Raw genomic sequence first — 26,882 nt, 5'->3', positions numbered from 1 at the left:
GAATCACCAACAGTAGAGGATTCATTTGGTACCAACGAGGAGATATTCGATACATCGCTATTGACGCAATTTACTTACACCCAGAATGAAGAAGAAGAAGAAGAATATCAAGAAGAAGAGCAAGAAGAAGTATTTGAAGGTTATGAATCAGACGAATAAATTCCTCTACTTTTTTTAAATTTCCATCGCTTTTATCATTTCCAACCCTTGCTAATATCTGTTATTATGCAATAGTTTCAAACTAAACAGAATCACAACTGACCTGTGGAATAGCCCTGCTGGGAAAACCACGTTAAAAAAAACGCGCTAAGTACACTAGTACCTCATAGGTGGCGTGGAAACGTGTGCATATTATGACGATTACAACTTTTACAACTTTTCGAATCGTTATATCTCAGAAACGGTGGCTCTTAGGAAAAAAAGTGTAGATACATTTTTTATAGATAATTTTATGATCTACAATTTTTGTCAGAAGTAATTTTATGATAAAACTTACCGTTTAGCTGAAAATCGCGTTAAACCCATTTTTTTGACCTTTGACCTCGAGTAAATTTTTTTCCGAGTACCGGAACGATGAGGAATTTTAATATGTTACTTTTAATTATGTTTTGAACAACTTTACTCACTTTCAGCTTGTTATAAATGTATGTATCTTTGAATGTCTAGATTGACCGGACTATATAGCTCTCTTCTTCAGAAGAAACACTGAAACTGTAATTTCCTCAACATCAAAAAATTGTTCAGTTAATGTTCCTTTATTTTTACTAAGTATGTCTTGCATGTCTAAATAAACATTTTGTTCATTTAGTTGGCATTATTATATAAACTATAGTTAACTATATTATGACATATACAGGGTGATTCATAACTATCCAAAAAATTTGGAAATAAATGCGGAATAAGAAATAGAGTCAATATCGTAAAAAAATTTTTTGTAAAATCCTTATAGTTTCCGAGAAAAAAATTAATGAATTTATAGTACTTTCAACCATTACATAACTGAACAACTGTAGGCTCTAGCGTTATTCGCAATACGCGTAGATGGCCACATGGCCTCAGCGACTCCGAATACTAAAATCCGACTGTTTACAATAGTTTTTTAGTAGTTAGTGTAAAAAATGGCTTGCGTGTATAGCAACTCGGTGTTGATTAATATCGTTTTAATTTATGGTGAAGCAAGACAACATTTGTATTAGGGTGAAGCGTTTGTGTTATGGTGAGGCAAGACAACATTTGTGTTAGTTCGTAGAAACTGCGTAAGACGGGTCCAAATGTGTTTACACGTCGGTGGACAAAATGTTGAGCAGTTGTTGTAACATCAGGTATGTCAAATTATTTTATTAATTTTTATTAATTAATAATAATAATGCTGATATAAAATAGGTGCTATAAAATTCTATTCATTTCTTTCCTTGTGAAATTCTTTCACGTTTTTGTCCGTTTTTATCACACTTTGCCGCCATGACAGTCGCATTGTGCGAGATCAGGTTTTACAGTGGACCAGTTCCCAGTGCCGTGCAGAAGTGTATTTTTAAATCATGTTCGAACTGCCTTTTTGATTTTTTCTTTACAAAATTGTATTCGTAAGAGTCCCCTGTACATCCAAAAATTTTTTTTTGTATAAGTTCTGAATCACCCTGTAGTATATTTCAAATTATAACAGTTTTATCTACAATTGCAGTGTTTAATATAATGCACATTCTTCTACATCATTTTGAGTTACTTCATAAAAACAAGTGCAATTTATTATAGGTATTTCAAAATTTTTGCCTAATGCTTAACACAAATTTACTATATTTTTCAAAAATTTTTTTGAGACTTTTCGTGTTTTTAATTGTATGAAAAGTGAACACCAACTTTTTTCCTGTAATAATAAAGATACCAATGCTAATGTATAGAATTCGATATACATATAAAATTATGATAGGTATATGTAATATAGTTTTAACCGGATATAAATCAAAATGAATCATACCACCAGTATTTGTACTACAGATTCTGTAGCTTTTCTGACAAAAATTTGTTGTTGTACTCACGTTTTCTGGATTAAAATGAGCTCCACTTGCCGCACAGTCAGGAGAAATTACTCCGAGGGTATGAATATGGAAACCATGATTTCCAGGGGTTAGTCCACTTACTGTTCCTATTACAGTTATGCCATCAGATGTTTTAACAAAGTTTACAGACCCAGTGACATTGTTCGTTTTTGTAGGATCGCTGAGACTTACTGTAGCAGCTTTCTAAAATGATATTTTATTTATATCACAATTGAAATTCATTTCTTATTAGTTTATTGCTATTTCGAATATTAGGCAAATCTAACACTTTTATACAGGGTGTTTTATAAGTAGTATACAATAATTCAGAGGGTGATTCTTGACATTATGTTTCTTTTGCAAAATACAGGTGGATAGTTTTTTTTTCGTTTTTTTGGAATGGAATGTTTTCCATTTTTCAAACTTTGAACGATTAGACTACATATTAGAGGGCATAGTTTAGTGCAAACAAAAATTTAATCACCTGTATACAAATATTTATAGAAATACTATGTACGCCACTAACCTAACATTTCTAATTTTGTGAGTATTTTTTGTAATTATTGTTCATTACCTTGCGAAAGATGAATTTTTCATTTGGAGCTCAATTTTGGAGAAAAATTCTATTTTATTAAAAATGATCAACAAAATAGCAACAGCGAAACTGTGGGATTCAAATAAATAATGCTAAGAAACATCTTATGTTAGCTAATGAATCAGGATTACAAAAAATTCACGAAATTAAAAATATGCAATGACGTGCATATTATTTTTTAGTAATTGTTTATATGCATGCCCCTTGTTTTTGGGAATAAACTTTTTTTCATAAAATGATTTGAATAATTATCCTTTAAATAGATTAGATTACTTAGAGAACAACCTTATAACAATACAAACATGCATTTACATTTCAAAGCTTTACAAGACAATAATGATATGTATAAGAAGTGTTTTCTTTAGAGTGCAATGATCCAATATGTTTACCTTACTATTGAGTAATATTTTGCACTAGGAAATCATCATCAGTGTCATTTTGTTTACATTTTTACATTTAGAAACTTTTATATATTAACAAATACCAATATCTAAATTGGAATTTATATTATAATAAAACAGGAGATGCCAGAAAAATCAATACATTTTTCTTTTACCAACATTCGTTAAGGCTTTGTCAATATTAAAAAATGTTTACATAAAAAATGCATGTATTAGCTGCATATGTTAACAAAGCTTTAAAATTTGTTTTCTGATTTCTTGTTTCATCAGGAAATTTTTATTATCGTCTGTAATCATAAGTGATAAATATCTAATACTGAAGAAATAACTCCTAGACTAGTCTAGTTAGTCATTAATACCTAAGTATCTAAAGTAAAAAAATATGCCTATTGAAATAGTAAATATTAATGAAAAAACGCATGCGTGGTATATTGAAATTATTAAATAATGATGTTCTCCTTCTAATTTCCTCTTTCTATTAGTAATAATATTTGCACAAAGACTGACACGAAATTCAGCAGTAATACATTACTTAATATATTTCTGTATTTTAAAGTATGCATTTTTAAGTAATAGATATATGTATGTATAAAGTAGCAACAAAACTAAAAAATAAAATTTTTCAGAGTTCAAGTATTTATAAATATCAAGGAGAAGCAGTGTTTTCGCCTTTATTTTTAAAATAATGATGTTAAAATTTAAAAAAAATATACCTCTAAGTAGCTTCTGAATAAATGAAAATGTTGAAAAATAAGATGTATAAAGATTTTGTAAAATAATATAAATATGTAAATTTAAATTTATCTAAACTTATCATTTTTACAAATTGTAATTTGCAATAAAACAGTAAAAGCTATCTATATAAAAGTCAAGAGGTCATATTCAGTCAAAAATAAAATTTGGTTTCAAAAATACAAATAAATATTTGGTTCATAACACAGCCCCCCAAAATATAAAAAAGTATCGGATCTGGTATTCAGACCCTTGCATTGCCATGTATTTTTTTTCGCTGAATTCGAATCTGCCTTCATATTTGGCCCAACGGGTCTGAGTTTTCGGGAAAATTATGAAAAAAATTCACAAAAAACGTCATTTACTATCGAAAGTTATAAAAAATGAAATTATTCTACCAGCTCACTAGACGTATGATTTTTCACTTGTTTAATTCCAATTTATCATCATAGAATCAGACAAGATGGTCCAATTTCATTCAAAAACAGAAAATAAATCAAAATGCTCAAAAACGCCATTTTCATGGCATAATTCGTGTTGTAGAGTTCTGGATCAATCTTTACTCTTACGCATATTTATTCATCCACCTGTACCACCTATAAAACCCACCCATCCACCCATCTATCCATCTACTTTTTGTGCTGAGAGATGAGATAACAGCCTAGATGATTGAGAATGCAATAAAACTTGTAGAATACTCTACTTTCTAAACAAAAGAAAACGAAATCTACAAATCGTTCTTATTTTTGTTGCTATAACGTGTTCTCTTTTCTTCAAAGGATCTATGCAAAGGATCTATGCAAGGGATCTATGCAAAGGATAGATATATATATAGGGCGAAAATTTGTTGGTTGTTAAAAAGAGAAACGAAAAATAGAGGGACTAAACGAAAGCGTAACCCTTTGCATAGATCCTTTGAAGAAAAGAGAATACGTTATAGCAACAAAAATAAGAATGATTTACAGATATCGTGTTCTTTTGTTTAGAAAGTAGAGTTTCTACAAGTTTTATTGCATTCTCAATCTTCTAAGCTTTTATCTCATCTCTCAGTACAAAAAGTAGATGGATAGATGGGTGGAAGGGTGGTACAGGTGGATGAATACATATGCGTGTTCATGCATGAACGACTGGATAGAAAGATGTATGAATTCATAAATGGGTGGGTGGATAAAAAGATGGATCCAGAACTCTGCAACACGAATTATGCCATGAAAATGGCGTTTTTAAGCATTTTGATCTATTTTTTGTTTTTGAATAAAATTGGACTAGCTTGGAAATACATGGGTCTGAATACCAGATCCGAAACTTTTTTTTTGTGGGGCTGTGTAATTTATGGAGAAAAATTTAGCATACTTCAAATGTACTGATTTATTTGAGATTTAAATGTTTCACGTGGAATGTCATATTATTTATGTAATGTACAATATTTTGACATTAGGAAGAAGAAAATGCTCCTTTTTTGAAACATCGTTTTCTTTTATCCTCTTTATAACTTCATTTTAAATAACTACTTTAAAGTAATACAAAGTGCAAGTGATAATAAAAATTCAGTAATGTCTAAAATCTAAATAAAAAATAGATTAATATAATCGACGGCAAAATTTATGACATTTTATTTCACTTCTATTTTTTAAAAAATAACTTACCTGAGCAAAGGCACATCCTAAAATGGTGAAAAAGAAAGCAATCCTCCACATTTTCCTAAAAAAGACAATTTACATAAATTGCTATTGTATTGATATCTAATATCATACTTTCGTCACTGAAATTTGTACATTTAAAAAACTGTAATATTTAAACTATTTTTAAAAATTACCTAATAAATGTTTATATAAAGTTCTGCACTACCCGTACATCTAGCTAGACTCTAGAGCATATTCCCACCTTTATAAATATTTAAGAAAATATAATAAGCATTTTTGTATTGGTTAACAGTTTTTCTTCATCCAATGTGCACTGTGCACTGTGCAAAACACCAAGCTGCCAGGGCAGATGCAGTGATTTTTTTTAAATCTTTCCATTATAATAAGGTACCATTAATTCAGGAACTGATATAATATAAAAAACATTTTTTTCCTGTGAACAATTTTTTTTGGAAACAAGGTATCAAAACTAATTTTTAAAATCAAGTTTTAGTCGTATATTTTCCAAAATATAATAGAATGGAACATTGGGAATCCTTGCTGATATTCCCTAGCCGCAGCGTCGACATTTCCGTTACAGAAACCATAAACAAAGTGCATATCTGCATATTCGTGACTAAATAGTAAAATATCACGGCATTATGTAAAAAAAACAAACACTAAACAAACATGGAATAACAACTAAACAGTAAATAATACTAACGATGGCGTAGTGAAAATTATAAAATTGCATTCTGAAATATTAATTGCCACCTATTTCCGAAAATCAATTTTTGTTCACTAAAAGCTAATTTTCCGACAAATAGATAATTAAAGCAAATCAATTAATGGATTTTGTAAGAGAAAAAACGTGCATTATTAATCGAATTACGTGAATTATTAATTTGTTTGAAAAATAATCCCAAGAAAGATCATAAATTCAGGTTCAGGTATAAATAAACAAAGCCAGTTAAAATAATAAAACGAGCTTACTTATTTGATAACGCAGACAAAAAAATCAATTTTTGCAAATGGATTTTAAACAAATATTACAACCTGTGGTCTAAATTAGCGCTTTATAGTCAGCTAATAAATTGGGCACCTCCTAAACGGCTACTACTATTAAAAAAACCAAGAAACATTCATTCATTTAACGTAACAGTACTTGAATTTAATACTTATTATTTCTGCAAAAAAGCGCCAGTGCCATATTTTTTGGGGCGGCACCTTCAATAGCACGCCATTGGTTAATTAATATTACATTCAATAAAAGACCTAATTAGGTAAATACATATGCTGTAGTAAATTTTATTCAAGTATTTAAAGTGAAATCACCTTGTATAAAAATAGGGTGTTGCAAAATGTTTTACATCCAAAAATACGAAAAAAAATTCCTATAAACGTAGGTCGGCAAATGCTTGGAAATAGAGGATGTCAAAAAATGTTTTTTATTGATAATTTCTAAATTTTTAATTGGAAATCGTTTAAATTTGGGTCAATACATTTATGATACGTAGGTAGGTATTTGGTATAATCAATTGCATTTCAGACCCATCAGGGAAGTAGATATGGGGGAGTATCTATTTTTGACCAGAAAATCTACGCTACTGGTTTTTATTTTATTTTTAGGAACCTCATTTATTTTAGAGCAAAAGGGCTTCCTTGCACATTTCTCATTTAACGAGCGGTTTTCGAGCTATTGAAGATTTTTAAAAACCATGCAAATAATTTTTAAAGAAACATTAAACATTTAGTATCAAACTCTTGTATCTTGAAGTCAATGTACCTACATTTTTATTAAAACGTAAATGTCCAAATTTACAATACAGTGTTAACAATAAACTAACTTTATATTAACATTACCAATAAAATCGATAGCAGTAATTAATAATTTCTCGGTTAGGATAATCTAAAAAAATAATAATGAACCAGATAATAACAATAACAATGATAATTAGAATGCACCATTCATATCATATAAAAATCAAAGATGTTGAAAATAGCCTCCACCTGCAAACAACGCATGCTTCAGATCAACGACGCATATTACGACGCACCCTACGAGGGATACGCATGTTCTGTCGAATGACCCAAATTTAAACGATTTCCAATGAAAAATTTAGAAATTTTCAATAAAAAAACATATTTTTTTTGACACCCTTTATTTCGAAAACGAAGCATTTACGGACCTAGGTTTATAGGAATTTTTTGGATGTAAAATCTGCTCTAGAATTCTCTAAACAATATTTTGCAACACTCTCTATATAAACACTAACTAAAAAATTCTCATATAAAAGAAAATTAAACAATTAATTAAATAATAACATAATCAATTTTCTCTTTTTTATTTTCATGATGTCACCAACATCCAATTGTACATCGCGGTGAATAAAAAATAAGGTATGGCAATCACGATACAACGACTACGACAAATAGTCCATTATCGATTGTTTGTTTATAGCTATTACTACAAATTAAATTATATCGATCCGTATTAAACCGGAAGTAGGCAGATTGTACGACAGGTGAACTAGAATAATGATGTAAATAACCTCGCTATAATGTGAACTATAATTTTCATATAAACCGTAGTTTTATTGTTTGTCAATAAATAATAATAATTACAAATTCATGTTACTGTCGTTTGACGGAGTGATTTGAATTCTAGAGGGTGTAATTACCCCATTTTATTTCTCGCTTAGGCGAAACAATAAATTTTTTGACTGGATATATTCCATTAATATACCGGGTATCCCAGAATATGTGGGCAATCTCTAGGACTTATACAGGGGACGTTAAAATAACATGACAAGTTCTTATAAAAATTTCCCCTACGGACATACAGGCCCCTAAAGAACGCCCCTGAATATTGAATTTCTTTTTAATAACTTTTAAAATACTTTGTGTAATTTAACTATTTTTTTATACGATGGAGAACAGATAAGACTCCTTGAAAACAATTTGGCTTATTTGGTTTGCTAGGTTCCGGACTAGCTGTAACAAAATGTAATGTCAATTTTTTTTACACCCATTACGGTAAAGCCACAAACATAATATTTTTAGATAGCTTGAACTTTAAACTAAAAAAAGGCACCCTTGGTTGATATCGATAACATGATCTATTTTCGAGAAAATCCTGTTTTTGCTTAATATGATTTTTATTACATAATTTTGTATATCGGTTCAACAAGAGCTACTTCTAATGTTATGCATTCCCTGGCTCTGCGAATTGAAGATTGTTGGATGCTCTGTTGTCCATCGTATTAAAAAATAATTAAATTACACAAAATATTTTAAAATTTTTGAAAATCTGTTTTCAGGTGTGTCCTTTAGGGGTCTATATCTCCGTAGGGGGTCCCTCTAAGGAAAACTTTTATAGGAACTTGTCATGTTATTTTAGCATCCCTTGTATAAATCCGAGAAATTGTCCGCACATTCTGGGACACCCTATATAAAAGGGCAGTAGAGACAAATAAAAATTAAATGATAATAACCCTAAAAAAACTCTAGACACATTCTGAATACGATTTTATCTAGAATATCAATTCATCGCTAAATTTGTACTCCACACCAAAAAAAAAAAGCGAATTAAAATTGAACTGAAACCAAATTCTCGAAGATGAGTTAATCTGCTTAACACCGAAACCGAATCCCGTTCGATCTCCATCTCTTATTGTAATAATTTTAAATGTTCCTCTGCATTTTTATACGACTTATCTAACGGTTAAACCTAATTGCAAACTTCGTTATTATTGGAGACAAAAATACGATAATATTTCTGCGCTGATAGGTATATGTATCAAATAAATGTTATAGTTAAATTTATTCTAGTTAAATGGAACGTTTTTTCAGATTTACAGTAATGGTTAAATGAGTCTACTCGCTATGGACAAGAAAAGGTACCCATTAGAATATGACACAAGGTAGTAGGTAAATAATAAATTTAGTTAGTAGTAAAAATAAATCCTAAAGATAAAAACAAAATATTTTGAGATATTAAGTACTTTTTTACTTTTATTGCATTACCTATTTATTTTTTCTTAACAATCGCGCACTGCCTCATAAAACACTCTTTATGAAGTACCTAATATGTATAATTTAATTTATCTGACAATAAAGTTTTTTATGATACATAAAATTCTTGTTCTATAAAATGATTTAAAAGGATGGCCTTAATGTTTTCAATCTCAGCACCCTGTATCTTGGAAAAGAATAATTTTTCAACAGAACCATTTAATTTTTATTGTAAAATCTATTACTAACGTTTAACCGTTTAGCCGCTGAATACTGTGTACTCGTATGTACACGGTGTTCAATTCGATAATTATACAGGGTGTTTCGCAAGCACCGATACAGAGCAGGGGCATGTAGGGGAACCCAAAATATGGTGATTTCACGCAACTTACCTTTATACTAAGCTGCACCCCTGAGAAGTTATAGGCCTTATACCATATTTTGGGTTCCTGCTCCTGCTTTGTGTTGGTTTTTATACGAAACACTCTATATATCTTTCATATTTCTTGTGATTTTTTATAACTTAATGAAATAAATAAAATCTCTTTACGTATACATCATATCAGTCATACAGATACCACGTAAGCATTATCTCACCATGAGTCTTACCATAAGAGCAGCTATTAACTGATATTTTTTCCAGAAATAAAGTAACTTGATCCTTTTACAAATAAGATATTATGTTATATTCTTATACCAGGTGTTACGAAATTCGCGGACACGGACTATGGGATCATGTTAAGTTAGATAATGTCATAAAAAAATGTCTCTATCATTTTTCAATCAGACCGATATTTTTCGAGATACGGCAGTTTTAAATATCCAAAAATAATAAAAATTTTCAATTTTTAATCATTTGATAAACAATTATGACAAACGAATTGTTCAAATTTTCCACCACCTGCTGCTTCAGCACATTGTACTACAGCTCGAATGGAGTTGCGTACTTACTATCTCTGGCGTTATTTGTTGTATTGTTTGAAACTGACAGCTCTATAACAATTAATGACAATTCAAAAAGCATTTATCAATACTTTGACATCGTTAGAGTACAGTAAAAGTACCTGTCAATACAAACTGCAAAATAATAGGCCACAATTATTCAAATCGTGAATAGTATGCTATGCTGATGGCTCTCGGAGCTTCAAATAATCGTGCAGGTGAAGCAGTGCGGTCGGCTTGGCAGAGGCGATCCATTTACTTGGCCACCTCGTTGTCCAGACCTAACGCCATGTGATTTATTATTTTGGGGCTTCTTAAAAACGTTGGCGTACAGAACAGAGTACAGTGGCAAATTTGAATGAATTGCAGAACCGCCTATTTCAATCAATTCAGCAAACAACACCAGAGGTGATACACAACTCCATTAGAGCAGTAGCACAATGTGCTGAAGTATGTTTAACATCAGACGATGGAAATTTTGAACAATTGTTGTAACTCGTTTGTCGTAATTTTTTATTTAATGATTGAAAATTGAAATTTATAAATATATATTTTTAATATTTTTGGATATTTGATCCTGCTATATCTCGAAAAGTATTGGTCTGATTGAAAAATCATAAAGACACTTTTTTATCACCTTATCTAGCTTAATATGATGCCATAGTCCGTGTCCGCGAATTTTGTAACACCCGGTATAATGTAACCAAATTTTAATAGAAAATTCCATTTCACAAAAAGAGTTAATACGCAAAAGGTACCCGTAGGCATATGTTTTTTTGCGACATAAGGTGTTAAAGTTACACCTACATTTTCTCTACGACTGCCAAAAAAAGTGTTGTGCACATAAACATCATTGTGCGAATTATGTACCTACATTATGGGGCATTCCATTTTTAGTAATATTTAGTACCTATTTAGAGGAGCTTTCAAGAATTTTTTCAAATTTTTACTTCAACTACTCAAGAAGTGGATTTGAATATTTTGGGTAACCCATTTTCAAATACTGTAAATTGGCAAAATCTAAAGATATCATAAACTTTTTTTCATATTGTTTGTTTTGAGATGTAGTTTTATAAAAAAAAATATTAAAATAATAAATTTTTAGTTTTTTGAGGTGTTTTTTGATTGTTAAACCAAAAAATTGTTTTTTGAAGAGCCTTTTTTTTTCTTCAAAAAATTCTCAAAAAATCGTCTTTCAGTATGCAAATTTATGGGACAGATTCTAGTGAGCGCTTTTTTGTTTAATTAAAAATTTTTTGGTATAATTTTATTCAGATAATTTCCGCTATTAAACCAGATTTTATTATGGAAGTAAATCGCGATGACTAATTATTAAAAATACCATATTTTTAAAATTACTTTAACTAATATTGTCATTATTAAATATCTAAATTATTAAAAAGATTGTTTTACACAATGCCATAATACTCGTTATATTTTTGTATTTAGAACTTCCATCAACTTCTGCCCCATTATCTGTGCCAACCTCACCCAAGGCAATTACCACTAGGTCCGGTAGAAGGGTCCGTTTCCCTGACCGACTGCAAGTTCCGTGATGGCATCCATACTGGCAGGGGGGTGTGTGGGTACACATGTTACAAGTGACCCATTTTTAGGCGTTACGCCAAGAACGCCGCCGGACGCACCACAGGGTTCCCGGAAGCCGACCCCTGTAGAGTGGCGCCAGGACCAGGGACTTCTGCCACCGACTACCAAGCTACCTACGACCGACTTCAACACAGGGCACTCTCCAACGAACACTTACCCCGTTAACACGTCTTTTCATACACAAGTTTTCTGTACACTAATTTTCAATAAAATTATTTATTATTACCGTTGAGAGAACGTTTCATTCTTGATGTACAGCGAAATCAACCCTCAACTGTATACAAAATTATTCTGTATAGTGATTTAACACGTTGACTGCGGTACATACCTCGGGGGGTATGTACTCATTATAAATAATATGCGAATCTCAATAATCACATTTTTATGTATCTGTGGACGTTGCAGAATCTGTAGTTTTTAGAAATAATGATTTTTCTATTATTTTCTTTTCAAAACTCTTTGCGAATGAAAACGTTAGTATCCTAGGATATATAGTTACAGATACACGCAAGTTTATAGCAATAATTGTTATTTTTAATTTTATAGGGTCAAATGTAAAAAAAATACATATCCCCAGGGATATGTACCGCACACAGAAGAAGTTTTGTTACATATCCCCGAAGATATGTATCGCAGTCACGGACAAAGTACATTGAGATTATCTTGCAGTCATCGTGTTAAGTGACGCTGATTAAATCTACGTAGACATATTTTTAATAATTTCCTATGTTCTGTATTCAATAATTTATCTGTATCAATTTACAACCAAAAATAAATAAAAAAATTCCATGACACTATCAAAGAAATTGCCTATAGATACTTATTCATTAAACAGTATTCCCCCTTTGATATAAATTAAGCAAATTCAAACGGGGCCTAATATCAGAATTATTATCGTTATCCTTATTTTATTTTTATTTTTTTCATTCTTTTATTTATTAATTTATTTTAAAAAACTGTTAACGTAATATGGCCAAATATCGTACATATTCAGACCTTCAAATGTGTTTTTTGGTTATATTGTCATTATTATTTAATAAAGGTTAAATGTTAAAAAGGTTAAACTACAGAATATTTATTTAGTATTGATTTCTAATTTGTTCCTTTTAGAATTACTTCTAAAAAAACTTTCTGTCCATACTATAATGCAAGACAAAATAGTGTAATCTAACCGAGTACGGAATGGCCCTTTGAAAAAGTTATAGATCAAAGTTGTGGATACAGAAGGCGATCTTTGAATTTTCAATAAAATTTATTTTTATCTCCGAACCATTTGTGGGAATTAATTTATTAATTATATATACCATAACCACTGGCAAACAAAAGGCTCGTGAAAACATAATTCCAAAATTCTAGACATTGGAATGAATTCCTATTTCTCCGTTGCCTCTCCGAAAAATTCACCTGTATATTTTTCGGCTATTTCATATAACATATCTGAAGTACATCAACCAGTGACAAAGTGTATGCATTTAATTTTTTCTCACAATTCCTTCAATTTTTTTAATCTGATAAGACAGTGTTCTTATCAGCTTTTCAATATTTTGACAGAATGATAATTAGAGCTAATATTTTCGTATTTCTGTCCTTTATTAATAAAACTACTACTATTATAATTTTGTATACTTTACAGAATTAATTGTCCCAGATTTTAATGACATTTTTATTTACTTGTCATATCAGAAAATTTTCCCTATATTTTTTCATTATTTCATATTGCATTTTGCAACCAGTGACAAAAACCTTGTAGTTGATTTCAAAATTAATTGATGACATTTTCCTGGAATCCTAATAATACGTTTTCTAATTGGTTCATCTGTCGGCCTCCAAGCGAGGTGTAGTAACTGCATTTATTTATTACTTAAAATTATTAAGTAAAACAACAATCTTTAAGAAGATTAAAATAAGGGTACCTAATTCTTCTCTTATGTGGAAGTGGAAGTAATGCATTTTAAACTTCATCTAGATATAAACCCACATATAAGTTTTACCGAGTTTTACAATAGTTTTGAATAAATATACTAGATGATGTAACAAGTGAATAAAAATATATCATAAATAGCATTACAGAAATCTGTAAAAATACAATTAATACTAAACTAGAGTATAAAAATATTGGAAAATGTGACAAGAAATCGAACGCATTTTTTTGCTCACTGATGTATAACCTTTCCGAATACCATGAGAAATAATACCTAGGTGAACTTTATGGCAAGGTTACAATTGAATAGGATTTTTTCAAATTCGACTCAAAAGTCTTTTGAGCCTCAGCAGTAAACTACAGGTGTAACTTTCAGTGGGGGTTATACAGAGATTACTTTTGGCCGTTAGAAACAAGTATCAATAATTTATTTCTGCAAATTCCGTTGTGAAAACTTCATTCATTTTCTGTTTAACCTTTTTTTTAATAATTTTCGTACCCCGCCGCTGGACAAGCTAGTGTGACCTAGCGTTAGACGCAGCGCATGTGCAATTGAGAACTGGACTGTGCATTATTGTCAAATCACATAATTTAAAGGAAAGGTTATTAAAACGCAAATGTCCGCACCATCCACCATGAGAAAAAAAATATTAACACAATTGTTTGTAAAGTCTTTAAGCGATTTAAAAAATATATTTCATATCAATCATAGTAATATTTTTATTTAGTTTTATTATGTTTGATTTTTAAAACAGCAAAAATAATTATTTTAAAACATTAAAATATAAATTAGTTTTATTTACAATTAGTAAGGTATCTACAAACCAACATTTTTAATACGTAATGTGAAAATTCTTATTTTTATAAAACAATTTTTAATGTTCGGTGCTTCGTTCACAATGACATGACAAAAAACCTTAATGACGTTTTTCTGTATCGATGGTCAGTAATTTGTTATTAACAAAAAACTTGCAAAATTGCGAAAACTTAAAAAATCGATATGAAAACACATTGGTTATGTATTTTGAGCATAAATAAGCACTTTAGAACTTTTGTGATTTTTTCGAAAAAAGCTTTGTGTTCGAGCTACGAGCGATTTAAGGTCGAAAAATAACCAAAGGTCGCCATTTCCAATTTACGTTTTCTCGGATTGTACTGGAGCTTTTTTAATTTTTCTTGTTCGTGGTTACTCACCGAAAGTTATATTTTCATTAGTTATATATTTTTCATCCTGGTGACATTTTTCTGCCTCATAAAATACGCGACTGAAAACTCGTGAAATTCACCTTTTCAGCACGCGCCGAGCCATGAGCAAGCGAGTCTGCGAGCAGTCGGCAATCAAAATTTCGATTCGTAAACTATTGATTCAGCAACTGTATACTTTTTAATTAATGGTAATGTCGTACATTATTATCTAAGATTACCAATACAAACCTAATACTATTTAAATGAAAAATAAATAAATTTAATTTTGTTACAAGAAATGCATATAAAAATATAGGTATTTATTCATATAAAAATACTATTGTACTCGAATATAAACTTTTATAAATATTATGAGTGATGAAGAAATATGTTCTTGCCTATCATAAGTCTTTAAATGTTGCGATCTGTGCTCTTGCTCTACAAAATGTCAAAATTTAGAAATAGGAATCGACGGTATGGAGGCAGGGACTGACGGTGAGACGTATTAAAAATGTATTGTTAATGTAATTGGAGACCATTACCGTTGTGATATTCGTGTTGAGCGACCCCAAAAACCCCGAGGTAACGAGTTTCGGCTAAGTTTATAACGAATTTCCACAAAACTCCAGGAGACGACGTTAAAAATACATTTTTCTTATGCACCGATGCAATTTTCATTTCTCATTGATCAGATAGGGTCACAAACTTTCTGGACGCTCTAACGAATCGAATGCAAAAAACTGTATCACGATCCATCTTGCTGCACAAATTTCGGAGGTAAGGCCGTTTTTAGTGCTTTATTTCCTCGACTATTATATGACAAATACTATATTAAAAAAGTTTGTGTTGACTGTTCACTACCGATTGTTTCTCTAATAGCGGTTTTACACAATCAAATAAATTGATGAATTAATTAATAAGTTTATTGAAAATATTGGATGTTGCAGTTCAATTTTTTATTGTATATGTATAATTTCTCAGTAGGGACAATTTTAATTATTATTAATATTTGTTTAATATCAACTTCTAATAATTGAGGTTATCTATACCACACTTACTACTGTATTTTGTATTTGTTTTATGACAAGAATGATACTGAGAAAAAGTTAACAAACCAAAAAAAGTGTATTGTATGCTGCTTTATATTGTACAGTGCCTTCATAAATAATCGAGTCCCACGTGACCACATTTGTTTTGGCGCTCAGTAAATTTGATTGTGATCAACCCTAGGCAAACTGTCAATCCAGAGGAGTTCGTAACTTTGCGTGTTCTTTATGCCTATTGTTTGTATAATTAATTTGGCAGGGGTTACCAGAATTTTTATGCTTTTCTACAAATTACTCTTTGAAAAAAAATGTTCTTTTCAGAAATCTAAAAATTCTATGTGTTCACCGTAAATAAAATTGATATGTCGAGAGAAATATTTCAATCAAGGTATGTCCGTAGGTGTATCAGTTGGGACAAAGCATTAAAGAAGCAGCTGCATGTGCATCCCTATAAATAAGGTTTCTGTTTTGCAAGAGTTACGTCTCTTGATCACAACCAACAAGTACGATATTGTGGATGGTTTAATGACCATTTAAACGACAATAATTTCTTAGACCTGATCTTTTAATCCGTTGAGGGATAGGTACATTTATCTGGTTATGTATGTATGTTTTTTCCAAGAAGTAATAAATGGAGAACGATACCATAACAAACCCGGGAATTAATGCATCACGATAAACTGCAGCTCGGGTATTTTCAACAAGATGGAGCTGCAGCAGAAACTATATTCAGGAATTTTATGGTGATAGATTGGTTACTAGGGGTTTAAAATCCTCTCCACACACTTGAAGAGCTGGAAGCAGCAATTGAAACGCGTTTTTGAGTGCATGAAACGTAGAGTAAATTTATATTTGGAAAACGAAGATGATCATTTAGAATATTTATTATAAATTTGATTGACATAATAAATCTTTGTTAGCTGATTAAAAAAATTTGTGTTTATGTTCATTGTAAGGTAAATTAATATATCTACAATTTACATTTAAATATTGAAAAAAATAAAGCACTGAACAATTTTTGTGATTTATTAACAATATTTTCATTATCTCTAAATTAAAGTGGATTACAAAAGAGCATATATTTTTAAAATGGCAACCTCAATAAAAAAAACTTTTTTAATATGGAATGGGATAAAAATTCAAAATGTCTTAGAGTATGATTATTTTGTAAGTAAAAATGTAAAAAATAATAACTTTTAGGGAATTTCGTGTTAACCACTGACTCCGTTGTAAGTTTGGTTGTCTAATAGTCGCGGTCACGTGGGACTCGGACATTTATGAAGGCGCTGTATTATAGCGGCTACTTACCTGTTAAGACAAAACGGCGTTGGTAGATAAAGCGTTGGATAAAGAGGGATAATGACAACATAAATTTAGTTAATAAATAATTCCAAGAGGATCAGATCAATTTAAATGAATTTAATGATTTTCATCACAAACACTATTGGCATTATATATTTAAATCAAAATGTAACTGGGATTTACTAACAAATTATTGTGAAATTGGAGCCAGTTCTATTAGAATTTCTGCATAAATATTGTAATCAGTAAATGACTACAATTTTGTAAATTAAAATATAATTAATTCAAGGTCAAAAAATATATCAATTTCTTTGTATAAAACTGCTATAAGATAAATCATGCGAACAAGAGCGACGGTGTCTATTGCTATAATAAATAATTATTATTAGTTAGTTAACTAATGAAATATATTCTAATATGTTGGTAAATAATGTAATAATATAATTATTGTCCAGTAACAGTATTGTCATCAAAATATTTTTCAAGGTAGCAACATTGTGGTAAACGATTAGTATTCAATACTTACATACCTATAGGGTTTTTTACTGTAAGTTAAACAACACGAATAATACTTTTCCTGCGAACACAACAATCGGTGATTGATTACTAAACTAGTCTGAAGGTAACGTGAAGCACAGTTTCACTGTTCTACTTAGACGATACGTATGTACGACATGGTTTTATTTTATAGATGATATTTCATACCTGAATCCTCATTTATCTCACTTATTTAACCAATCAGGTTTTCGAACAAGCGCAAGTATTTAGCATATCATAAAAACAATAATTGGATTTACCACAATCAAAACTACAATCTCACTGTTAGATATATTTAGCATGTGAACACGATTACAGTTTGCAGAGAAAATGAAAATATTTTATAGGGAACTATTTAAAATTGTAAGCATATGAACACAATATTACTATTCTGGACTGAAAATGGTTTCGCATTTGTAAATATTTACTTGAGCCAGATACGAGTATATTTTTAAACGCTTTTCTTTATTCTAATTCGTTAAATTTTAGAGATACAGGGTAATTTTAAAAGTGACAGCAAATTTTGTAATTTGAGGTGTTATTTGGGATTTGGGTTAGTTGGAATTTCCCATTCAACTTAACGTAAAGCTTAACAAAATCTTTTCAAAATACCAAAATTGAAGGAAAAGACATTTGTAATAATTCGAGTTCAAATTGTACATACATTTTATCACAATGTTAAATTCATACGCCAATAGTTGAAAGTTCAACAAAAATTTAATTTAAAAGAGTCCATTTTTAAACCTATATCTGTATAAATTTCATTTTTCAGTTAAGATTTTTGATTAGGCAAAAATAGTTCAATTAAAATAACCCTTAACTGATCCTTTTGGCTCAACGGTTTCTTTAATAAATATTTTACCTCGCCGAAATAATAGTCAATAGTTCATCGAACCAGTCGAGAGGTGATACGTCGCAAATGCTCTACGAACGACTTGGATCGTTTCAAATATTTTCCGAATTAATATAAATTATTATTTATCACCATTAATATTAGCGCTATCAAGCCGAATTTTTCACCATATATTTAGAGGTCCACTACTTACGGAAAATAAAGCAATTAAATATTTATGGATTTCATTTCTTCCTAATTATGAAAGCTATTAATTATATTTTAAGAGAGGGCAAATGTTATGTAAATAAACATACATTCAATACATACCTATTTTCATATTTAGTTCAGATAATTCGGTTCTTACCAAATCATGCTAGCAGAATATTTTCATGAAAATGAAAATAAAATCTAATGATGCTCTATTAAAATTGTAAGATTCCATTGACTTACCTGTAAGGAAGAACAATCTCAATTATTTGAGCATCGCAGTTCTCCTATGCTATGATTTATACAGGGTATTTCTTCAGCATGAGATAGAGCAATCATAAATGAACAAACTGTATATAAACAGGGGCGTAAGATTAATAGTTTTCAAAATACAGCGAATATTAATATTGAGGAGTTTCATCACAACGTGACAACAGCGCTAATGTACACCACGTGTACACGCGGCAGACTTGTCCTCCGGAAAAAACGTAAACAGGCTATTATTGTGAAACATTTAGTAAATTTCAAGACAATTGTTTTCCAGTTTTTAAATAATTAAAATAAAATGTATCGATTTTGTAGTACGAAGATAGTGTTCTGCTTAAATTTTAGCTCGCATTTTAGTAATTATGAATCTCTTAAAACAGGAACTTATCTTTTAATCAAATAATTACGTGCTTAAAAAATATGTAATTAAAGTAACCAAAGATTCACGTCGTCCAAATAATCATACGTTTTAAAAATAATTTAGGTACTTACCAAAAAGCAAAATTCAGTAAATTTTAAAAGCACAAGTATAAAACAAACTACAACATATGTTCAAAATGTTCACCACCATTTTCGATGCACGCACGACACCTTCGAATCCAATTTTCGCGCACACAAAACATTTCAAGAAAGGGAAATAGTAGTACGCAAAAAACACTCCGACACGGTCGAATCCAGATACCAACTGAATTCCGTGTTGGTGATTGCTGAACACCTTAGTGCTTCGTGTTAATAAACCGCCGCGCCGTTGTCACATTGCTCGATATGAATTTTATCAAATTTTAAATTTATTACAACGCTAATTATTTTTTAGAATTAAGCATAAAGAAGTTCAAAAAAGTGATAAACATTGTATTTTATCGTATTCTATGCACGCAGTTTTATCAATATTCCTTAATTAATCTCATTGCACATCAAGTTGGAGATTTTGATAATTTTTTTCTCAGAAATGGTTGAGTTTAGAACCCATGTCATTATAAGGTTTTTTTGTTTATTTGAATGTATTCTATCGTCTATTAAAAAGGCAGTCAAAGTTCTAACACCCTGTATTGGTAGGTAGGTACCACATATATATGACGCGCGCACAGGATTAAAGAAAAAAAGTGTCCAGTTCAGGATTATTAAAATTGGAGCGCTACACGAAAGAACGCATTTCCGTTGTTGAACTATTTTTTTAAAATAATGACGGTTTGGCAACTATACTTCAATTTTCGTACAAATTATAGTCGGAATAGTGATTTAACTTAATCATCTGTGAAGAGATTAATTGAAAAATTCACGGAGGCTGGATCAATTAGAAATCTTTAACACTCTGGCTCTCCTTCAACACAAAATATCGAAGCAGTTTGTGAGAGTGTTGCTGAGAGGCCAGGAACATCAATCCGGCACCATGGCCAAGAATTGCGAGAAGCTCTCTACAGCATATTCCCACGAAAGATTACATCTTCATGCTTACAAAGTTTAATAGACTCTAATCCTTGAATGGATTATATAACAACAAGAGGATGCTGATTTTGGATTGAAGGCATCTTCAAAATCGCGGCGGGTCAGGAACCAGTTAATGGTACTCGTGATCCCGACATGATAGTCCTGTTTTTAGGTACCTGAAGATATGGATGTAGAAGACATGTGGTTTCAACAAGACGGTGCCACATGCAATATAGCCCGAGAAACAACTGAATTACTGCACGAGTCATTTTCTGGTCGTGTAATTTCCCATTTTGGTGATCATAATCCTGCAATTTAATGCCGGCGGACTTTTTTCTTTAAGGTTTATCGAAGTCTAAGGCTTATGCCAACAAGCCCACAACCACCCACGTCTTGAAGGAGGAAATTGAGCGCTGTATCTACGTAATTCAGTTGCATTTACGCGAAACGGCCATGGAAAATTTCGACAAAAGAGTGCGTATATGCCAGCAAAGCCGTGGAGGCCATTTACCCGATATGCTGTTTCATACATAACCCTATACTGTATACTTTATGAACCAATAAAAAATTTACAATTTTTAATTAAAAACCTGTATTTTCTGTCAAAATTACTTCTTACGTAAATTTTGGGACACCTTTTATTTATGACGCGCGCACAGGTTTAAAGAAATAAGTGTTTCGTCAGTCCATTGCATCTAAGATAAGTATTGATAGCTAGCCAGTTCATTTTGTGACCGGATTTTTAGGAGTTCTTTTTTTATGCATTCTACAAAAGGCACAAGGAGAAGAAAAAAGAAAATAGAGACAGAACCTGCACTTGCGCACAGATAAATTAACTGGCTGGCTATCAATAAGTAAGTAAGGGACTGTTACGAAACACTTTTTTCTTTAAACCTATGTGCGCGTCATACATAACTGGTACCTACCAATATAAACCAAAGAAGAACAGAGGTGCGAAAAATAATATACCTACCTGTATTCTTATTCAATTATTAAACATATTTAGTAAAATATAACTTGCGTTTACTAATTTGGGATATACATACCCATATCAAAGAAAATTTTCTATCACTGGTTTCTGTTCTCACTATTCTGCTACTCTGTATTCTAATAAAATGTCAATACGCACTTTTTTGCCATAAATTTTTGTTTCATAAAAAATAAATAAATTGATTATAACATAAAATAGGTTTCTTATCGTCAATGAACAGGCTTCATTATTTGAATTCGTTTTGACATTGACATTTTATTATTTGAATTCGTTAAAGAAATCCTGTATCTGTATCTGTCAACTAGCGGTGTAGATCCTGAGGAAATTGTCATTAAGAAGCTTAGAATTTCGAAAACCTTGGTTCATTTTCTTGTCGGAAATTATTTAAGGAATAACCTCTTAAAATTGTGATATGGAACACTCCGTATACCTGTGCTCTAAGAATAATAACAAATTGTGAAGTATAACAGAACAAAAGAAACGATTTTTATCTTTTCAATATAAATAAAGTACGTATGACACGAATGTTGCCTTACTTAGAGTTTGCGATAAAGATCTAGAAATGCGATTTTAATTCGAATATAAACACATAATCATTGCCATCTCACGTATAGATAAATTATTACGTTTTACTTAATAAAAAGAAAATATGTTTTTCTATTTCCGCTTCTTGAAAATATGGAACAATAACAATACATTGAGATTTTAAAATGTGGCTAAAGCTATAGAAAAAATTGAGATGTATTTATTTTGTATTCATTTGTTAAACATGAAGAATATACCTACGTAATTTAATTTTACTTATTGTCAAGTGTATTATTTAAATTTTATCTTTTATGAAATAAATTATTTATCGTTGCGAATCATCAATTGATATATCATTAATAAGAACTATGCTGCATATGAAATGCCAAAAAAATATTCCTTACCATCAAGATAAAGTGTAAGTTACTGGAAATTTTATAAAAGTGACAACACCCATGTTAATAATAGCCTTATTAACTGGTGGACTCTGAGCGAGTTTAAGTACATATTTACTTCATCAAAATATTTTTTATAACTATTCCTTTAAAAATACATGAGCTATGATATTTTACCAGAAACATCAAAACGGAATGACGATTTTTCTATTAATCTATTATTCTTTTTGGAGCTTATATTAATGAAAACTGAAAAGAATTTCATTTCATTTTTAAATTGACAAATTTTTCCAAATCGCAAACCAAATTAAAATGACTGGGCTAAGGTAAAACTTATTCTCTAAGCTTTAAAACTAAAATTACGTTTCATATTTATTTGCTCTCGGTCACAGAATTTTAAAACCAGGATTAATAATAATGGACGATAACAAATGTTTACTTATAGGCTATTGACTATGTACTTTAGATAGGAACTACAACGTAACAGAAATTTTATTGTTTGATATGTTCAATTGACCCTAAAAAATGATAAAACCGCGGAGTGCTACCTTTTAAAGGGGTGCGTTTTTGAGAACGAAGTAAAAAGGTGGTATTTTCAGTTTTTTGAGTTTTACTCGAAAACTATGCATTTTTTCACTATAGTTGTCAACAGAAAAGTTGTAGCAAATTGAATTTCCAATCGAAATGAGACCTTTTGAAGTCAAAAAAAATTATTTTTAACAAAAATATGCCCAAAAAACGAGTAAAAAAAACCGAAAAAATGCGTTTTTTTTTCTTTTTGGTTTTTGGCCCACAACTTTTTTCTGAGAGGAGTTAGGTATAGGCATTGCTTCACAGAAAAAAAAGTTAATGTTTTTTCCTTTAAAATAAGCCTTTATAGAAGTACCTACGACTAATAGAAACCGAGATACATTGGATCAAAGTTGGCTACTTTTTGGATTTTTGGCCAATTTTTGCCCTTTTTTGACGATTTTCGTCTTATAACTTTTTTCTGAGTTAATTTAGGTATATGTAATGCCATATTCAAATGAAAGCTGGTTTCAAGACCTTTAAAATGGTGCATGGTAGAAGTTTGTACAATTAAAATCAACCGAGATATGTCAATTTAACCAACGATACTTTTTTCTTTTTATAAAATTTTTATTACTTTCGGTATTATTTTGTCTAATAAATTTATTTTTGTGAATGTGAAAGTTAAAATAAGTTTCTAGGTGATTGAATATTATTATTTATTTATTTAAACAACAATTAATCATATTTATCTTGTAAAATTTCGAATTCTTTTAATTATTTTTGTACTTTTAATTAAAAAATTACAATTAGGTACAAAAAAATTTTTCAATTTTGTAAATAAGAATTTTTCAAAATTAAAAAATTACCTCGATGTATTTTTACTTGAAAATGCTAGTGTTGAGGATATCACTGCTGCATCTGAATGCATTGTAACTATAATGTATAGTTAAAAAATTGACAGCCTAAAAACTTGTCGATATAAATTATTTCAAAAGTATTCAACAAGTGCAAAATTTACCTTATCTCGATTGCCTTCAACAACTGATGCTCTCAAACATCATGGGTTCAGAGTATATTTTCAGATGCAACAGTGGAATGGTTGTACTTTAAATCCCCTTGATTGGGGTTGGAAAAATTCCATAAATGGGCTAGTTCCCATTTTTAATAATAAATCTCCTGCACCTGAAAATTTACTTGAAAAAATAGCCTGTAAATGTATTAAAGAATGTATGGGAATAAATTGTGAGAATGCTTATGAGCCTGATTTTTCTGAAGAGGACATTGATGAAAATGATGACGACGAAATTGATATTAATATTGAAAATATACTAAATGAAACTGAAAATTTATAAGATATATATGATTAACTGTTGTTTAAATAAATAAATAATAATATCCAATCACCTAGAAACTTATTTTAACTTTCACATTCACAAAAATAAATTTATTAGACAAAATAATACCGAAAGTAATAAAAATTTTATAAAAATAAGAAAAAGTATCGTTGGTTAAATTGACATATCTCGGTTGATTTTAATTGTACAAACTTCTACCAGGCACCATTTTAAAGGTCTTGAAACCAGCTTTCATTTGAATATGGCATTACATATACCTAAATTAACTCAGAAAAAAGTTATAAGACGAAAATCGTCAAAAAAGGGCAAAAATTGGCCAAAAATCCAAAAAGTAGCCAACTTTGATCCAATGTATCTCGGTTTCTATTAGTCGTAGGTACTTCTATAAAGGCTTATTTTAAAGGAAAAAACATTAACTTTTTTTTCTGTGAAGCAATGCCTATACCTAACTCCTCTCAGAAAAAAGTTGTGGGGCAAAAACCAAAAAGAAAAAAACGCATTTTTTCGGGTTTTTTACTCGTTTCTTGGGCATATTTTTATTAAAAATATTTTTTTTACTTTAAAATGTCTCATTTCGATTGGAAATTCAATTTGCTACAACTTTTCTGTTGATAACTATTTAGAAAAAATTCATAGTTTTCGAGTAAAACTCAAAAAACTGAAAATAGCACCTTTTTACTTCGTTCTCAAAAACGCACCCCTTTAAAAGATAGCACTCCGCGGTTTTATCATTTTTTAGGGTCAATTGAACATATCAAACAATAAAATTTCTGTTACGTTGTAGTTCCTTTGTACCCTCTTTTTTTGACATAGTCTATTGCCTATTAAGCAATTTATAAAAAAGTGAATTACCTCCAAAATTAAAACACTAACAGACCACGGTAGTTTGTACGGAATTTGCCACAAAAATTAGTCAATCTTTGCCATAAAACGTAAATATTTCAGTCAGAAAGCTTCAGACGGCTCTTAGGGCTCAATTTGAGCCAAGGTCAAATTTGAACGAAAAATTTCCTGCTCTTTCCATTTTTGGAAAAAACATATGGGTTTCTAGTTGAAATTCTAAAGATGACCTCCAAATGACCACCACGTTTGATCTCTGGGTCAAAACCAAGGTCATTGCAGTACGATCCCCTTAAAATCTTACAACTTTTGTTCTGTTTTGTTCAATTGGAGGTTGTCCTGCAAAGTTATTCGGGGTGATCGATTAAAATGGAACACCCTGTATAATCCATTCTAAAGAGAAATGACTGCCAAAATATTGATACTAGTTAACTAAGTATACGATATATTTAGTAAAATTAAATTAGGTAATAAACTTTTGACTATCTAATATACGAAATAATGCCACATGCTATGGGATTCCCAGAATCTCCATTAGTTAGACTGTTTCCACTATTTCCATGTCCAAGATCATCAGGTTCCGAAGTAATAACGATAGCACGTCCTACTACACCTCTAGGTCCCCCTGAGAGAGAAATAAGTGGATCGACTATGTGAACTTGGCTGACTCCGTTTTCGTCGGCTTCTATGTTACCAAGATCTCCTGCATGCCTTACGGGATCGGTTGGTCCACCATGCTGCAACTACAAAAACTTATGAACTGAGATGTTCAAGTACACCACAGTTTTCCTTATTTCTATTATTTTTATATTTAGAAATAGTAAGTAAAGACCAAAATTTTAATAACTTTTCTTGCAATTTCAAAGTAATACTTAAATGCTTTATTTCAGTCTATTTGCCCCTACAGGCATTGAATTATACTCGCAACACCTAGTGCAACAGCTAGGATCTAGATCAGCTAGGTCTGTGCCTGTTGGGTAGACTGACAAACGATCCTAGCTGTTGCACTAGGTGTTGCGAGTAATAATTGTCTGTTGAGTTGAAAAAAAAATTGTTGGTTTCAGAAGTCCAAAAATTCGACGTTTTTCCGAAGTTAAATGAATACCTATTTTAAGGTTAAGTTCATATTTTACATGTTATTTCATGTAGATTTGTATAAAAATGCCGTTTACACCGGAACAGGACGTGTTTATTTTGATAGCACATTTTCGCTATGGTATACGAAATAGTTAATAATGAAATACTTTTGAAAAATTTTTAATATTACTATTAGAATGTATCAATATAAATATTATAGTTTTACGCTGGTTAATTTGTATATTTACAACAAATAATTGTACAGGGTGGGCAAATAAGCGAGGTAAGCGGCTGTATCTCAGAAACTAATGATCGTAGAGAGCTACGGTAAAAAATTTTATAGGTAAAGTGGGCAAGGGAAAATGCTGGAAATTATTTTCAAGTTTCCAAGATGGCCGCCAGTGGGCGTTTCCACCATATTGAATTACATAAAGTTACGTTTCTCACGATTTTCCCCAATGAATGTAACAAAAAAGTATTTGCGTTTTAATGTTAACTTAAAGTCGAA

The 26,882-nt window shown here is 30.5% G+C and overlaps 2 protein-coding genes across 3 annotated transcripts in view; both read right to left on the bottom strand.

The window, feature by feature from the left end:
* Positions 1-18,082, bottom strand: part of LOC108912439 (superoxide dismutase [Cu-Zn], chloroplastic) — a 34,467-nt gene extending 16,385 nt beyond the window's left edge. The window contains exons 1-3 of one of the 2 annotated variants that reach the window (XM_018717663.1): positions 17,935-18,082; positions 5,411-5,465; positions 2,037-2,240 (exon numbers count right to left, since the gene is read on the bottom strand). In XM_018717663.1, the coding sequence (XP_018573179.1) occupies positions 2,037-2,240; positions 5,411-5,461 (255 nt within the window). In that variant the 5' untranslated portion in view covers positions 5,462-5,465; positions 17,935-18,082. The remainder of the gene's footprint in view (positions 1-2,036; positions 2,241-5,410; positions 5,466-17,934) is intronic. The other variant, XM_018717662.1, reaches the window with a different exon arrangement.
* A 7,647-nt stretch (positions 18,083-25,729) lies between these two features.
* LOC108912437 (superoxide dismutase [Cu-Zn]-like) overlaps positions 25,730-26,882 on the bottom strand; it is a 14,885-nt gene continuing 13,732 nt past the window's right edge. Inside the window, exon 3 of the mRNA XM_018717659.1 lies at positions 25,730-26,040. Within this exon, the coding sequence (XP_018573175.1) occupies positions 25,780-26,040 (261 nt within the window). The 3' untranslated portion in view covers positions 25,730-25,779. The remainder of the gene's footprint in view (positions 26,041-26,882) is intronic.

The sequence above is a fragment of the Anoplophora glabripennis genome, unplaced genomic scaffold, assembly GCF_000390285.2.
Source record: "Anoplophora glabripennis isolate ALB-LARVAE unplaced genomic scaffold, Agla_2.0 scaffold489, whole genome shotgun sequence".
In the NCBI taxonomy this organism is placed as follows: Eukaryota; Metazoa; Arthropoda; class Insecta; order Coleoptera; family Cerambycidae; genus Anoplophora; species Anoplophora glabripennis.
Note: the sequence above shows the minus strand (reverse complement) of the source record. Positions and strands in the feature narration are given on the sequence as shown.